Raw genomic sequence first — 16,580 nt, 5'->3', positions numbered from 1 at the left:
CAGGAGGACTTTTTAGAATGTTACTGCATTATAACATAAGAGAGTGTCAAAATATTTCATATTTAAATTAATGTCAAATGTTACTTTAGTTTAATATTTGTCACCTATCTATAAAACACTCTCTTATTATATAAACTATATTAAATAGTTTACAATATTTAATTTATTTTCATATTGAAAATATTTAAATAAAAGTTTTGCTATTTAATATTTTTGACTGGTTTTGAGTCAATTTATATAACACATTAATAGATACATAGATAATATTTTTAAAAGGCCTTGTATACTTTAGATTAGGTAGAATGTTTCCTTTTTTTTTAAGATCAAGTATACTCAACTTCAGGATTAGGCGAAGAAAAATCAACAAGTACATATAATGTCGGTAAATAAATGCTTATATTCTTTTACATATATATAATTTATGTTTTTATTTAATTTTTTTATTGAAAAAATGTAATCAATCATCATGTTTTGGCATACAAATCAACAAAAATTCGAAGTAATTTTTCGATGAGAAATTAATTAGGTCAAAATTAAAACATTATTTTATTTTATCCATTCATTTTTCTGTTTAATCTGACTATTATCAATAATTGTCAAAATAAAAGAAGTAATGCGTATTGAAGTAATATTTCTTATTTTATGAACCTGTTGAGGAATTGATATTTTTATGACAAATGGTTGTTTGTTACATGAATTATTTTCTTGCTATATAAATTTTAATTTTATACATGAATAATTTTAGGGTGCAAAATCCAAAATAGCACTTAAATTTTGCCAATCTGACTCAGTTATTGGTAGACTTAACGTTTTATTTATTAACTATTGTACTTTTTACGTATTATTATTTCTATTTTCTTCGACTAGTATTTATTTTAAAAGTTATTTTTTATACAGTAATAGACATTATTATAACAGATTTTAGCCACAACTTCTATAATCTTATCTTATAAAATATTACATTCATATTTTTTAATTGAGCTGGACATAAATACAGCAACTTTATTTATTGAATGGATTTTTATTGATTAAATCTGTGTATTTTAATTTAACTTAACATTTTGTATAATATCCTTATAGTAATACAATTCTGACCCATCTCTAAGGACATAGACATTCTATTTCCGAATAATTAAGTCTGTATTCCTTCAGTCTTCTTAAATTACTGTGACGTGTTCATTTAAATTTGTTTGTTCCTGTAGGATGTTCAATATAAGTAGAACTACAAATTAAATTTAGAGTTGACGCTCGTCCCCACTTTTCTGTCCTTTTCAAACAAATTTCCATCCGGTAACCACCCCCTCACAGTCCTTGAACTAATCTCAGCATTTTCTCCAGACTGACTTTAATTTCAGTCAACGGTAACATTCAAGTCATCGAACTTAATTTTCTTATCAATTATGCTATACAGTAGGAAAAGCGTTTGACCCGTCTGAATCTAGAGAGAGACATCATGCCCGACAGAGAGAGCAGAAGTGGGAGACTTAGTGTCTCTATCGTATGTCTTTCTCACGATTCAGATGGACCAAACTCTTTTGGTACTGTATATACAAGTATTACGAGAAAACTATGAAAAACCTTTTCGAATTGATTTATTATCAATAAATTTATCAGCAGAAACAAATTTCATCCCCTTTTTTCTTTGTTTTTATATAAAAAAAAATTGAAATTTAGAAAAGAATATTCGAGGTATCATCAATTGGGTGTAATATGATTATTTATAGTATCAATTGGACAACTATAAATTGCCAATTGATCATTTCCTTATATTTTTTAAACCAGTAATATAATGAACAATTAAAAGTATGAATAAAGGAGTAAGAGCATTCTTACTGGTTTTACTTAGATACGCATGTATAAAATTTGGCTTAGATAAAATTACTTCGAATTTCTTTGTCGTCGTTTTGACATATAATTTAAATCTTGTTAAAAAACGTTGTTTCCATTTTAATATTCATATTCATGTTCATATTTAATTCAGTCATTGCCACGAAACATTATATACAGGGTGGAAACTTTAACTGGAATAAATTCCTTACCAGGAAACTGAATAATTTTTCGAAAAATTCCCGAAATACGTCAACATTTAAATCTGTTTGTTTAAAATTTTTCCTTTCGAGGAGGACGGAAACCACCCCCCAACTTTTTTCCAAATGTAACCCTATGAATTTTTAATTAATATTTTTATGAAGGTTATTGTAAAATTTAATTACTTTTAAGAGTAACAATTTTGATGTTATGCAACCCTCAACCTCCTTAAAATTATTAAATGCAATTAGTTGGTTGAATTCGTCTTTTTGACACCTTTTCAATGAGGGGTCACACACCATAAGGTTGCATTTGAAAAGACTAGTTGGGGGTGGATGCCAACACTTCTTGGCCACCCAAGTGGACACCCAACATGGAAACATCAACATCCTTTTATTTACAAACTGATTATAATCAGTATATAAGATGGAAAGCAATTTTCATTGCTTATTTTTCATATTCAAACGTTGACATTGGCAGCAAATTTGTTCCAGTTAAAGTCACCATCCTGTGTACCATATATGCAAGATGGTTCTTAAATAGGTGTTCAAAATTTGGAAACAGGTAGAACAGGTCCAATAATGAAGAAAATTTAGAACCTCCCAAACTCCCACCTTTAGAAACAAAATGTATTTTGATTTTCTTCATTATTGGACATGTCCTTTGATGGTATTATTTGACCACCTACTATATTTTTATGACGTCAACATATGTATTAATTATGTGTCAAAACGATTTTATAAGATCCAAAATTGGTAAAACTCAAAATTTTTCAATTAAATATTAAGTTGTCAAGAAAATTATTGCGTTTTTAACCACAAAAACAAAATTCACAAATCTCAGCTTAAACAATTATCATTATATATACATATCTATAGTCGTTCGTATTTATTGGTTATCTTCAGAGGCAGGTCTGATTTGGTTCGTGTCACTTGACAACTGATGTTCTCTTCGTTGGCCTTAACAATTTTGGTGTTTTTGAGCACTGGAGTCCATATTTCATCAAGCTTCAATGCTTCTTCTTTTCTGTTGAAGTTATTTCCCAGTTTATCGATTTCAATTGCTTCCCTAATCATTCTATTGTCATATTCAGTTGTTGAGGCAAGAAATCGTGTATCTTGGAATTTTTTCTTATGATTCCCATCTAACAGTGCATGTTCAGCTACAGCAGACTTGTCTGATTGTCCTAGTTTACAATTTCGTTTGTGTTCCTTAATCCTAGTCCCTATTGAACATTTTGTAGTACTGATGTATACTTTCCCACAAGAGTATGGTATGTGGTACACCCCAGAAGCTATTTGATTGTCTCTCCTATCTTTGGCAGATCTGAGCCTGTGTTGAGTCTTCCTTGTTGGTATAAAAACTGTATGGATGTTATGTTTTAATAAGATTTTTCCAAATCTATCGATAACTTTACATATGTATGGAAGAAAATCTTTACCAATCATGGGCTCACCAGGTGGATCTTTATTATTAGTATGAGGTCTCATTGTGTGTCTTATTTCTGAGGTTTTGTATCCATTGGCCTGTAGTGTCATGTCTAAGTGTTCTTGTTCTTCAGCGAGGTGGTGTGTGGCACATATCCTTTTGAGTCCTTCGGTTAGTGTTTTGATGACTCCTTGTTTTTAGCTAGGATGGTGGTTAGATAGTTTGTGTAGGTTTTCTGTATACTGTATGGTCTAAATGTTCACCCACTCTTTTTACTAGGACATCCAAAAGGGTGTTTGGTTCTCCTTCTCCAATTCCATTGTGAATTTGATATTGCTATGTTGAGAGTTTAAATATTTTAGAAACTGATCGAGTTTTTCCTGTCCATATTTCCATATCACAAAAGAATCATCCACGTAACGATATCAAACAGAAGGTTTGTGTTTGGAAGTCTCAATTGGTTTTTGTTAAATCTTTTTCATAAAGGAATTGGATCACTGGACTAAAAGGACTCATCATTGCTAATCCTTCAGTTTGTTCGTAGAATTTGTTGTTCCAAACGAAATAGCTTTCAGTAAAACACTTACGAAAAAGATCCACTATATCTGGAGAGAATATTTCTGATGTCATGTTTAAGGACTCAGTGAAAGGTGACACCACGCGATCTTCTATATCAAGATGTTAGTTATCCTTTCAATATCTCAACAAACATTAAAACTTTATTAATCAAAATACAGTGAACACTTTATATAAGAAAAGTTGCTTATAGGGAAAAAAGCAGTATAAAAATACTTACCGTCTGGAAATTACTTTTACTTATTTCTTTTACTAACTAAGCTGTGTAGAATAAATAAATTTAGTTTTATTTTGCAAAAGAACACACTTTATTATTATTATCTTATAAGTGTAGTTATTAATTATATTTAAAAAAAAATAAACCATCAAATTTTAATAAATCTTTGGTTTAGTACAGCACTAATTATCTAAAAAAACAAAAACAATTAAATATATTTGTTCATGATAGCTTTTACTCTTATTATTTGTAACAAAAGAACCTCATTGCAGGGTAAGTCATTTTCTTTTGCCAATTCTATCACCAAATTAAAAGAATTTATAACATCATTGATGTTTTTATTGGTGTCACGACATTTTTTCATTTTCTTCAACAGGAGTAGTTTCACTTTCTACTTCAGAATTTTCTTCAAACTTAAATGGATGATTTGCCTCGTTTGTTCCATTTGGCCACTCCATAATTTCAGTATCTGTTAAATTACATTAAATATCGAATTTTACAATCTTACCAAGGGAATATCATCTTCTTCTGAAAAGTGATCAGAAGGAATGTTGTATTGAATTTCATCACTTGACGAAAAAAGATGTTTAAATGAATTTTGTATAACTGACACGGGAATTTCTTTCCATGTTTTCACCACTAAATAAACAACATCTTTCAAATTTATATTTTTCAGTGCTGAAACTATTCCATCTTCTGCACCTAAGGCTGCAAGACATGCAATTAGATGTTTGGGATGGCGTTGTTTTAGTGATTTATCACAGTTTGACCTAGTGGTTGTAATAATGGTGTGTTATTAGGGGGGAGAACATAACTTGGAAATTCGGGTTACCAGAAAAATTATTCTCAGACCCATGGCAAGTCGCATTATGTACTAAGAGAAGGTCTTTTACGGGAAGGTTTTTGGATTCCAAATGTCGAGTTACTGGAGGTATAAATATATCATTACACCAGTCGCTAAAAAGTGTATAAGTTTGCCAAGCATTTTTGGACGATTTGTAATATATTGGCAAATCCATATTTTTGAAGCAACGAGGAGATTTCGATTTCCCTATCATCATCAAATCTAATTTATGCGTACCTGTAGCTTTTACCCATGGCATAATTGTTACTCGTTCCTTTGTTGCCTTTCTTCCAGCAGCGGATTTTTCAAAATTTGTAACGTTAGTTTTATTGGGAAAGCTTTTATAGAAGAGACCAGTTTCGTTGCAATTATATATTTGTTCAGGTAAAAAGCCATTTTCAGCAATATAATTTTTAAATTTATTTTTAAATGAATTAGCTAGCTCCACATTGGAAGACATTCTCTCTCCACAAACAGACAAAATCCGTATAGCACGGTGTTTTTTAAATTTCGTTAACCATCCATCACTTGCTACAAATGTTTCAGGTCCATTACTTAATCTAATTACTTCGAGTGTTTTTAATTTTATCATTTCATTTGGAACTAAATTGTTGAATTGTCGCCGCTCCAAGAACCAAGAAAACACTGTATCGTCGATTTCACCATATTTTATTGTCTTCATTCGATTAATCTTACTCTGAGTTACATACGTTTTGAATGCATATTTTTCTAAATTTTCTTTATTTTTTTACTCTACTTATTGTAGATTTAGCAACTTTATATTCGTTACAAATGTTCTTTGTTTTCTCACCATTTTCACTGTCCTTTGAAATGGATAGTTTAGGTTTTAACGAAATTGAACGTCTTTTTTTCTTCTGATTCATATTTTATAGTTGAATTTAAGGCTCAAAAATATTAATTAATTTATTTATTAATTAACAGAAACTAACAGAATTCATGTAACTATTCTATTCAACAGAAATTCACTTCAATATTGTCAGCACAAATCACAAACATATTCCAATAATAGAATTTTTCACAATTTGTTATTGTGTTGTGAGCATCTGATTTTACTTCTGAATTGGCCTAAATTTAACTCAGATATTAAACTTTAAAAAAATAAGTTGCTTATATAGAACAATTTATTATTATTATCATATAAGTGTAGTTATTAATTATATAAAAAAAATTAAACAATCAAATTTTAATAAATTTGGTTTAGTACAGCATTAATTGCCTAAACAAACAAAAACAGTTAAATATATTTGTTTATGATAGCTTTTTTTCTTATTCTTTGTAACAAAAGAACCTTATTGCAGAGTAAGTCATTTTCTTTTACCCATTCTATCACCAAATTAAATTTCATTCCATGTCTGCACCACTAAATAAACAACATCTTTCAAATTTATATTTTTCAGTGCTGAAACTATTCCATCTTCTGTACCTAAGGCTGCAAGACATGCAATTAGATGTTTGGGATGGCGTTGTTTTAGTGATTTATCACAGTTTGATCTAGTGGTTGCAATAATGGCGTGTTATTAGGGGGAAAAACATAACTTTCAAATTCGGTTTATCAGTAAAATTATTCTCAGACCCATGGCAAGTCGCATTATGTACTAAGAGAAGGTCTTTTACGGGAAGGTTTTTGGATTCCAAATGTCGAGTTACTGGAGGTATAAATATATCATTATACCAGTCGCTAAAAAGTGTATAAGTTTGCCAAGCATTTTTGGATGATTTGTAATATATTGGCAAATCCATATTTTTGAAGCAACGAGGAGATTTCGATTTCCCTATCATCATCAAATCTAATTTATGCGTACCTTTAGCGTTTACCCATGGCATAATTGTTACTCGTTTCTTCGTTGCTTTTCTTCCAGCAGCGGATTTTTCAAAATTTGTAACGTTAGTTTTATTGGGCAAGCTTTTATAGACGAGACCAGTTTCGTCGCAATTATATATTCGTTCAGGCAAAAAGTCATTTTCAGCAATATAATTTTTAAATTTATTTTTAAATGAATTAGCTAGCTCCACATTGGAAGACATACTCTCTCCACAAACAGACAAAATCCGTACACCACGGTGTTTTTTAAATTTCGTTAACCATCCATCACTTGCTACAAATGTTTCAGGTCCATTACTTAATCTAATTACTTCTAGTGCTTTTAATTTTATCATTTCATTTGGAACTAAATTGTTGAATTGTCGCCGCTCCAAGAACCAAGAAAACACTGTATCGTCGATTTCATCATATTTTATTGTCTTCATTCGATTAATCTTACTCTGAGTTACATACGTTTTGAATGCATATTTTTCTAAATTTTCTTTATTTTTTTACTCTACTTATTGTAGATTTAGCAACTTTATATTCGTTACAAATGTTCTTTGTTTTCTCACCATTTTCACTGTCCTTTGAAATGGATAGTTTAGGTTTTAACGAAATTGAACGTCTTTTTTTCTTCTGATTCATATTTTATAGTTGAATTTAAGGCTCAAAAATATTAATTAATTTATTTATTAATTAACAGAAACTAACAGAATTCATGTAACTATTCTATTCAACAGAAATTCACTTCAATATTGGCAGCACAAATCACAAACATATTCCAATAATAGAATTTTTCACAATTTGTTATTGTGTTGTGAGCATCTGATTTTACTTCTGAATTGGCCTAAATTTAACTCGGATATTAAACTTTAAAAAAATAAGTTGCTTATATAGAACAGTTTATTATTATTATCATATAAGTGTAGTTATTAATTATATAAAAAAATTAAACAATCAAATTTTAATAAATTTGGTTTAGTACAGCATTAATTGCCTAAACAAACAAAAACAGTTAAATATATTTGTTTATGATAGCTTTTTTTCTTATTCTTTGTAACAAAAGAACCTTATTGCAGAGTAAGTCATTTTCTTTTGCCCATTCTATCACCAAATTAAATTTCATTCCATGTCTGCACCACTAAATAAACAACATCTTTCAAATTTATATTTTTCAGTGCTGAAACTATTCCATCTTCTGTACCTAAGGCTGCAAGACATGCAATTAGATGTTTGGGATGGCGTTGTTTTAGTGATTTATCACAGTTTGATCTAGTGGTTGCAATAATGGCGTGTTATTAGGGGGAAAAACATAACTTTCAAATTCGGTTTATCAGTAAAATTATTCTCAGACCCATGGCAAGTCGCATTATGTACTAAGAGAAGGTCTTTTACGGGAAGGTTTTTGGATTCCAAGTGTCGAGTTACTGGAGGTATAAATATATCATTATACCAGTCGCTAAAAAGTGTATAAGTTTGCCAAGTATTTTTGGATGATTTGTAATATACTGGCAAATCCATATTTTTGAAGCAACGAGGAGATTTCGATTTCCCTATCATCATCAAATCTAATTTATGCGTACCTGTAGCATTTACACATGGCATAATTGTTACTCGTTCCTTCGTTGCTTTTCTTCCAGCAGCAGATTCTTCAAAATTTGTAACGTTAGTTTTATTGGGCAAGCTTTTATAGAAGAGACCAGTTTCGTTGCAATTATATATTTGTTCAGGTAAAAAGCCATTTTCAGCAATACAATTTTTAAATTTATTTTTAAATGAATTAGCTAGCTCCACATTGGAACACATACTCTCTCCACAAACAGACAAAATCCGTATAGCACGGTGTTTTTTAAATTTCGTTAACCATCCATCACTTGCTACAAATGTTTCAGGTCCATTACTTAATCTAATTACTTCGAGTGTTTTTAATTTTATCATTTCATTTGGAACTAAATTGTTGAATTGTCGCCGCTCCAAGAACCAAGAAAACACTGTATCGTCGATTTCACCATATTTTATTGTCTTCATTCGATTAATCTTACTCTGAGTTACATACGTTTTGAATGCATATTTTTCTAAATTTTCTTTATTTTTTTACTCTACTTATTGTAGATTTAGCAACTTTATATTCGTTACAAATGTTCTTTGTTTTCTCACCTTTTTCACTGTCCTTTGAAATGGATAGTTTATCTTTTAACGAAATTGAACGTCATTTTTTCTTCTGATTCATATTTTATGGTTGAATTTAAAGCAGAAAAATATTAATTAATTTATTTATTAATTAACAGAAACTAACAGAATGCAAGTAACTATTCTATTTAACAGAAATTCACTTCAATATTGTCAGCACAAATCACAAACATATTCCAATAATAGAATTTTTCACAATTTGTTATTGTGTTGTGAGCATCTGATTTTACTTCTGAATTGGCCTAAATTTAACTCAGATATTAAACTTTAAAAAAATAAGTTGCTTATATAGAACAGTTTATTATTATTATCATATAAGTGTAGTATTAATTATATAAAAAAAATTAAACAATCAAATTTTAATAAATTTGGTTTAATACAGCATTAATTGCCTAAACAAACAAAAACAGTTAAATATATTTGTTTATGATAGCTTTTTTTCTTATTCTTTGTAACAAAAGAACCTTATTGCAGAGTAAGTCATTTTAATTTGCCCATTCTATCACCAAATTAAATTTCATTCCATGTCTGCACCACTAAATAAACAACATCTTTCAAATTTATATTTTTCAGTGCTGAAACTATTCCATCTTCTGTACCTAAGGCTGCAAGACATGCAATTAGATGTTTGGAATGGCGTTGTTTTAGTGATTTATCACAGTTTGACCTAGTGGTTGTAATAATGGTGTGTTATTAGGGGGGAGAACATAACTTGGAAATTCGGGTTACCAGAAAAATTATTCTCAGACCCATGGCAAGTCGCATTATGTACTAAGAGAAGGTCTTTTACGGGAAGGTTTTTGGATTCCAAATGTCGAGTTACTGGAGGTATAAATATATCATTATACCAGTCGCTAAAAAGTGTATAAGTTTACCAAGCATTTTTGGACGATTTGTAATATATTGGCAAATCCATATTTTTGAAGCAACGAGGAGATTTCGATTTCCCTATCATCATCAAATCTAATTTATGCGTACCTGTAGCGTTTACCCATGGCATAATTGTTACTCGTTCCTTCATTACTTTTCTTCCAGCAACGGATTTTTCAAAATTTGTAACGTTAGTTTTATGGGCAAGCTTTTATAGACGAGACCAGTTTCGTCGCATTTATATATTCGTTCAGGCAAAAAGCCATTTTCAGCAATGTAATTTTTAAATTTATTTTTAAATGAATTAGCTAGCTCCACATTGGAAGACATTCTTTCTCCACAAACAGACAAAATCTGTATACCATGGTGTTTTTTAAATTTCGTTAACCATCCATCACTTGCTACAAATGTTTCAGGTCCATTACTTAATCTAATTACTTCGAGTGCCTTTAATTTTATCATTTCATTTGGAACTAAATTGTTGAATTGTCGCCGCTCCAAGAACCAAGAAAACACTGTATCGTCGATTTCACCATATTTTATTGTCTTCATTCGATTAATCTTACTCTGAGTTACATACGTTTTGAATGCATATTTTTCTAAATTTTCTTTATTTTTTTACTCTACTTATTGTAGATTTAGCAACTTTATATTCGTTACATATGTCCTTTGTTTTCTCACCATTTTCACTGTCCTTTGAAATGGATAGTTTATCTTTTAACGAAATTGAACGTCATTTTTTCTTCTGATTCATATTTTATGGTTGAATTTAAAGCAGAAAAATATTAATTAATTTATTTATTAATTAACAGAAACTAACAGAATGCAAGTAACTATTCTATTTAACAGAAATTCACTTCAATATTGGCAGCACAAAACACAAATATATTCCAATAATAGAATTTTTCACAATTTGTTATTGTGTTGTGAGCAGCTGATTTTACTTCTGAATTGGCCTAAACTTAACTCAAATATTAAACTTTAAACAAATAAGTTGCTTATATAGAACAGTTTATTATTATTATCATATAAGTGTAGTTACTAATTATATAAAAAAAAATTAAACAATCAAATTTTAATTAATTTGGTTTAGTACAGCACTAATTGCCTAAACAAACAAAAACAGTTAAATATATTTGTTTATGATAGCTTTTTTTCTTATTCTTTGTAACAAATGAACCTTATTGCAGAGTAAGTCATTTTCTTTTGCCCATTCTATCACCAAATTAAATTTCATTCCATGTCTGCACCACTAAATAAACAACATCTTTCAAATTTATATTTTTCAGTGCTGAAACTATTCCAACTTCAGCACCTAAGGCTGCAAGACATGTAATTAGATGTTTGGGATGGCGTTGTTTTAGTGATTTATCACAGTTTGATCTAGTGGTTGCAAGAATGGTGTGTTATTAGGGGGAAAACATAACTTTGAAATTCAGGTTACCAGTAAAATTATTCTCAGATCCATGGCAAGTTACATTATGTGCTAAGAGAAGGGCTTTTACGGGAAGGTTTTTGGATTCCAAGTATCGAGTTACTGGAGGTATGAATACATCATTATACCAGTCGCTAAAAATTGTATAAGTTGGCCAAGTATTTTTGGATGATTTGTAATATACTGGTAAATCCATATTTTTGAAGCAACGAGATTTCGATTCCCCCATCATCATCAAATCTAATTTATGCGTACCTGTAGCGTTTACCCATGGCATAATTGTTACTCGTTCCTTCGTTGTTTTTCTTCCAGCAGCGGCTTTTTCAAAATTTGTAACGTTAGTTTTATTGGGCAAGCTTTTATAGACGAGACCAGTTTCGTCGCAATTATATATTCGTTCAGGCAAAAAGCCATTTTCAGCAATGTAATTTTATATTTATTTTTAAATAAATTAGCTATCTCCACATTGGAAGACATTCTCTCTCCACAAACAGACAAAATCCGTACACCACGGTGTTTTTTAAATTTCGTTAACCATCCATCACTTGCTACAAATGTTTCAGGTCTATTACTTAATCTAATTACTTCGAGTACTTTTAATTTTATCATTTCACTTGGAACTAAATTGTTTAATTGTCGCCGCTCCAAGTACAGCACTAATTGCCTAAACAAACAAAAACAGTTAAATATATTTGTTTATGATAGCTTTTTTTCTTATTCTTTGTAACAAAAGAACCTTATTGCAGAGTAAGTCATTTTCCTTTGCCCATTCTATCACCAAATTAAATTTCATTCCATGTCTGCACCACTAAATAAACAACATCTTTCAAATTTATATTTTTCAGTGCTGAAACTATTCCAAGTTCAGCAGGCTGCAAGACATGCAATTAGATGTTTGGGATGGCGTTGTTTTAGTGATTTATCACAGTTTGATCTAGTGGTTACAAGAATGGTGTGTTATTAGGGGGAAAAACATAACTTTGAAATTCAGGTTACCAGTAAAATTATTCTCACACCCATGGCAAGTTACATTATGTGCTAAGAGAAGGGCTTTTACGGGAAGGTTTTTGGATTCCAAAAATCTAGTTACTGGAGGTATGAATATATCATTATACCAGTCGCTAAAAAGTGTATAAGTTTGCCAAGTATTTTTGGATGATTTGTAATAAACTGGCAAATCCATATTTTTGAAGCAACGAGGACATTTCGATTTCCCTATCATCATCAAATCTAATTTATACGTACCTGTAGCTTTTACCCATGGCATAATTGTTACTCGTTCCTTCATTACTTTTCTTCCAGCAACGGATTTTTCAAAATTTGTAACGTTAGTTTTATTGGGCAAGCTTTTATAGACGAGACCAGTTTCGTCGCAATTATATATTCGTTCAGGCAAAAAGTCATTTTCAGCAATATAATTTTTAAATTTATTTTTAAATGAATTAGCTAGCTCCACATTGGAAGACATACTCTCTCCACAAACAGACAAAATCCGTACACCACGGTGTTTTTTAAATTTCGTTAACCATCCATCACTTGCTACAAATGTTTCAGGTCCATTACTTAATCTAATTACTTCTAGTGCTTTTAATTTTATCATTTCATTTGGAACTAAATTGTTGAATTGTCGCCGCTCCAAGAACCAAGAAAACACTGTATCGTCGATTTCATCATATTTTATTGTCTTCATTCGATTAATCTTACTCTGAGTTACATACGTTTTGAATGCATATTTTTCTAAATTTTCTTTATTTTTTTACTCTACTTATTGTAGATTTAGCAACTTTATATTCGTTACAAATGTTCTTTGTTTTCTCACCATTTTCACTGTCCTTTGAAATGGATAGTTTAGGTTTTAACGAAATTGAACGTCTTTTTTTCTTCTGATTCATATTTTATAGTTGAATTTAAGGCTCAAAAATATTAATTAATTTATTTATTAATTAACAGAAACTAACAGAATTCATGTAACTATTCTATTCAACAGAAATTCACTTCAATATTGGCAGCACAAATCACAAACATATTCCAATAATAGAATTTTTCACAATTTGTTATTGTGTTGTGAGCATCTGATTTTACTTCTGAATTGGCCTAAATTTAACTCGGATATTAAACTTTAAAAAAATAAGTTGCTTATATAGAACAGTTTATTATTATTATCATATAAGTGTAGTTATTAATTATATAAAAAAATTAAACAATCAAATTTTAATAAATTTGGTTTAGTACAGCATTAATTGCCTAAACAAACAAAAACAGTTAAATATATTTGTTTATGATAGCTTTTTTTCTTATTCTTTGTAACAAAAGAACCTTATTGCAGAGTAAGTCATTTTCTTTTGCCCATTCTATCACCAAATTAAATTTCATTCCATGTCTGCACCACTAAATAAACAACATCTTTCAAATTTATATTTTTCAGTGCTGAAACTATTCCATCTTCTGTACCTAAGGCTGCAAGACATGCAATTAGATGTTTGGGATGGCGTTGTTTTAGTGATTTATCACAGTTTGATCTAGTGGTTGCAATAATGGCGTGTTATTAGGGGGAAAAACATAACTTTCAAATTCGGTTTATCAGTAAAATTATTCTCAGACCCATGGCAAGTCGCATTATGTACTAAGAGAAGGTCTTTTACGGGAAGGTTTTTGGATTCCAAGTGTCGAGTTACTGGAGGTATAAATATATCATTATACCAGTCGCTAAAAAGTGTATAAGTTTGCCAAGTATTTTTGGATGATTTGTAATATACTGGCAAATCCATATTTTTGAAGCAACGAGGAGATTTCGATTTCCCTATCATCATCAAATCTAATTTATGCGTACCTGTAGCATTTACACATGGCATAATTGTTACTCGTTCCTTCGTTGCTTTTCTTCCAGCAGCAGATTCTTCAAAATTTGTAACGTTAGTTTTATTGGGCAAGCTTTTATAGAAGAGACCAGTTTCGTTGCAATTATATATTTGTTCAGGTAAAAAGCCATTTTCAGCAATACAATTTTTAAATTTATTTTTAAATGAATTAGCTAGCTCCACATTGGAACACATACTCTCTCCACAAACAGACAAAATCCGTATAGCACGGTGTTTTTTAAATTTCGTTAACCATCTATCACTTGCTACAAATGTTTCAGGTCCATTACTTAATCTAATTACTTCGAGTGTTTTTAATTTTATCATTTCATTTGGAACTAAATTGTTGAATTGTCGCCGCTCCAAGAACCAAAAAAACACTGTATCGTCGATTTCACCATATTTTATTGTCTTCATTCGATTAATCTTACTCTGAGTTACATACGTTTTGAATGCATATTTTTCTAAATTTTCTTTATTTTTTTACTCTACTTATTGTAGATTTAGCAACTTTATATTCGTTACAAATGTTCTTTGTTTTCTCACCTTTTTCATTGTCCTTTGAAATGGATAGTTTAGGTTTTAACGAAATTGAACGTCTTTTTTTCTTCTGATTCATATTTTATAGTTGAATTTAAAGCACAAAAATATTAATTAATTTATTTATTAATTAACAGAAACTAACAGAATTCATGTAACTATTCTATTTAACAGAAATTCACTTCAATATTGGCAGTACAAAACACAAACATATTCCAATAACAGTAATAATAATATTCACAATTTGATGTTATATTGTTGTGAACAGCTGATTTTACTTCTGAATTGGCTTAAACTTAATTTAAATATTTAACTTAAAAAAAAAGTTGCTTATACAGAACAGTCTAACTAAAAAAAGTTGATTGTATAGAGGTTGTTTATATAGAGGTTGCTTATATAGAGCGTTCTCTGTAACAACCAATTGAATCAATACATTTTTACCCACAAGAAACAATCTTATTTACACCTATGTAATCGAACCTTCATGCTGAGCATTTGTTAGTGGTTCCTGGACCAAACTCATCGTTGATATGGTGAACAGATTAGGTCTCTTTTGGGTCTTGTTTGAAGAGGTACAAGAAAATTGTACGAATTTGCTTCCTATCCATACTTTAATCAAAGGCCAAATGATTTTATTTGGGGAACATGTACTTTAAAACTGTATATCATCTCACTTCAACACATTAATAATTAGTCCAAACCATATAAAGAAGATGCAATAACTTTCTTGACAATCTAATACAAATCAAAAGGTGTTCAAGGATAATCTAGGATTGTAAAAAAAGTGGAAATCACCTTTGGTCTTCGCCAATCGTAATTAGGAGATGGCAGTAATCCGATGTAATTTTCAGCCCAAGGCTGTGCATCCGGCTCCGTCAAAAGTAAGTTTAGTTAAGCACCGTTTTAATAAGAAAAATCCATTTCATTAACGTTTCCAGAGGCGCACAAAACTAACGAGAAACTAGAACAGGAAATATCGAACTGGGTGAATTACATATCGAAAGGAATGGAGGACGGAGAGTTGGACAGATTTTTCGAAAAGTTCCCCCTGGACGGCGACTGGAAAACGATGAACCCGCCGACGATAAACGAGGAATTCGCCGACATATCGGGCGTCGACCGAGAGGTGGACGAGGGCTTCCGAAAGCTGCAAAAGCAACTGGCCACCGTGCTGCGTGTGCTGAGCGAACCGCTGAGCGCCACGCTGGGCTACTCGAGCGCCAACCTGAGCTCGCAGATCACGCCCCAGATCGTGGAGGCGACGAAGAACATTTGCGACGTGATCCACTCCCTGTCGGTTTACAGACAGGGTTTGATCGAACCGCAGTTGCACGAGGGCATTTTGGTCAGGATACTGCCGGAGAAGGGGTCGGCTGTCGGGGAGACGTTGTTCAGGCTTGCCCGTAACGTGGCTGAGGTAATTTACTTCTTAACAACAATTAATTTGCGTTAATTAACGTGTACCAATTGCAGCAACACGAGGGAAAGGAAGCTCCGAGTGTTGACACTCCCAAAACTCCTGAAAACCATTCGGAAACTACTGAAGGAAATGTGATAAACTATGATGATTATACCAGTATAAATGAGACAAAAAGCTAAATATAATTATTCTTTAAAAGTCTCAACCATTGTCGAAGCCATTATTTTTTAATTTTAAATTTAATAATTTCTAAAATTGTGTAAAGAAAAAATGTTTTTATGTACAAGGCCTTTTAAAACCAATTAAACAATGTTTTAAAATTGGATGCGTTTAAACAAATTTAAGTGAT

At 30.8% G+C, this 16,580-nt stretch overlaps 2 protein-coding genes across 12 annotated transcripts in view; both read left to right on the top strand.

Annotated features, from left to right (window-relative positions):
- Positions 1 to 16,580, top strand: part of LOC109605279 (uncharacterized) — a 48,572-nt gene that overhangs the window by 8,562 nt on the left and 23,430 nt on the right. The window lies entirely within an intron of this gene.
- Positions 333 to 16,554, top strand: LOC109606644 (uncharacterized). Its single transcript, XM_049968694.1, has 4 exons — positions 333 to 378; positions 15,663 to 15,692; positions 15,750 to 16,228; positions 16,285 to 16,554. The coding sequence occupies exons 3-4, from the start codon at positions 15,818 to 15,820 to the stop codon at positions 16,408 to 16,410; spliced, it is 537 nt and encodes a 178-aa protein (XP_049824651.1). The 5' UTR covers positions 333 to 378; positions 15,663 to 15,692; positions 15,750 to 15,817; the 3' UTR covers positions 16,411 to 16,554.

Source organism: Aethina tumida, chromosome 6 (assembly GCF_024364675.1).
Source record: "Aethina tumida isolate Nest 87 chromosome 6, icAetTumi1.1, whole genome shotgun sequence".
NCBI lineage: Eukaryota > Metazoa > Arthropoda > Insecta > Coleoptera > Nitidulidae > Aethina > Aethina tumida.
This window is presented reverse-complemented; position numbering and strand designations above follow the sequence as displayed.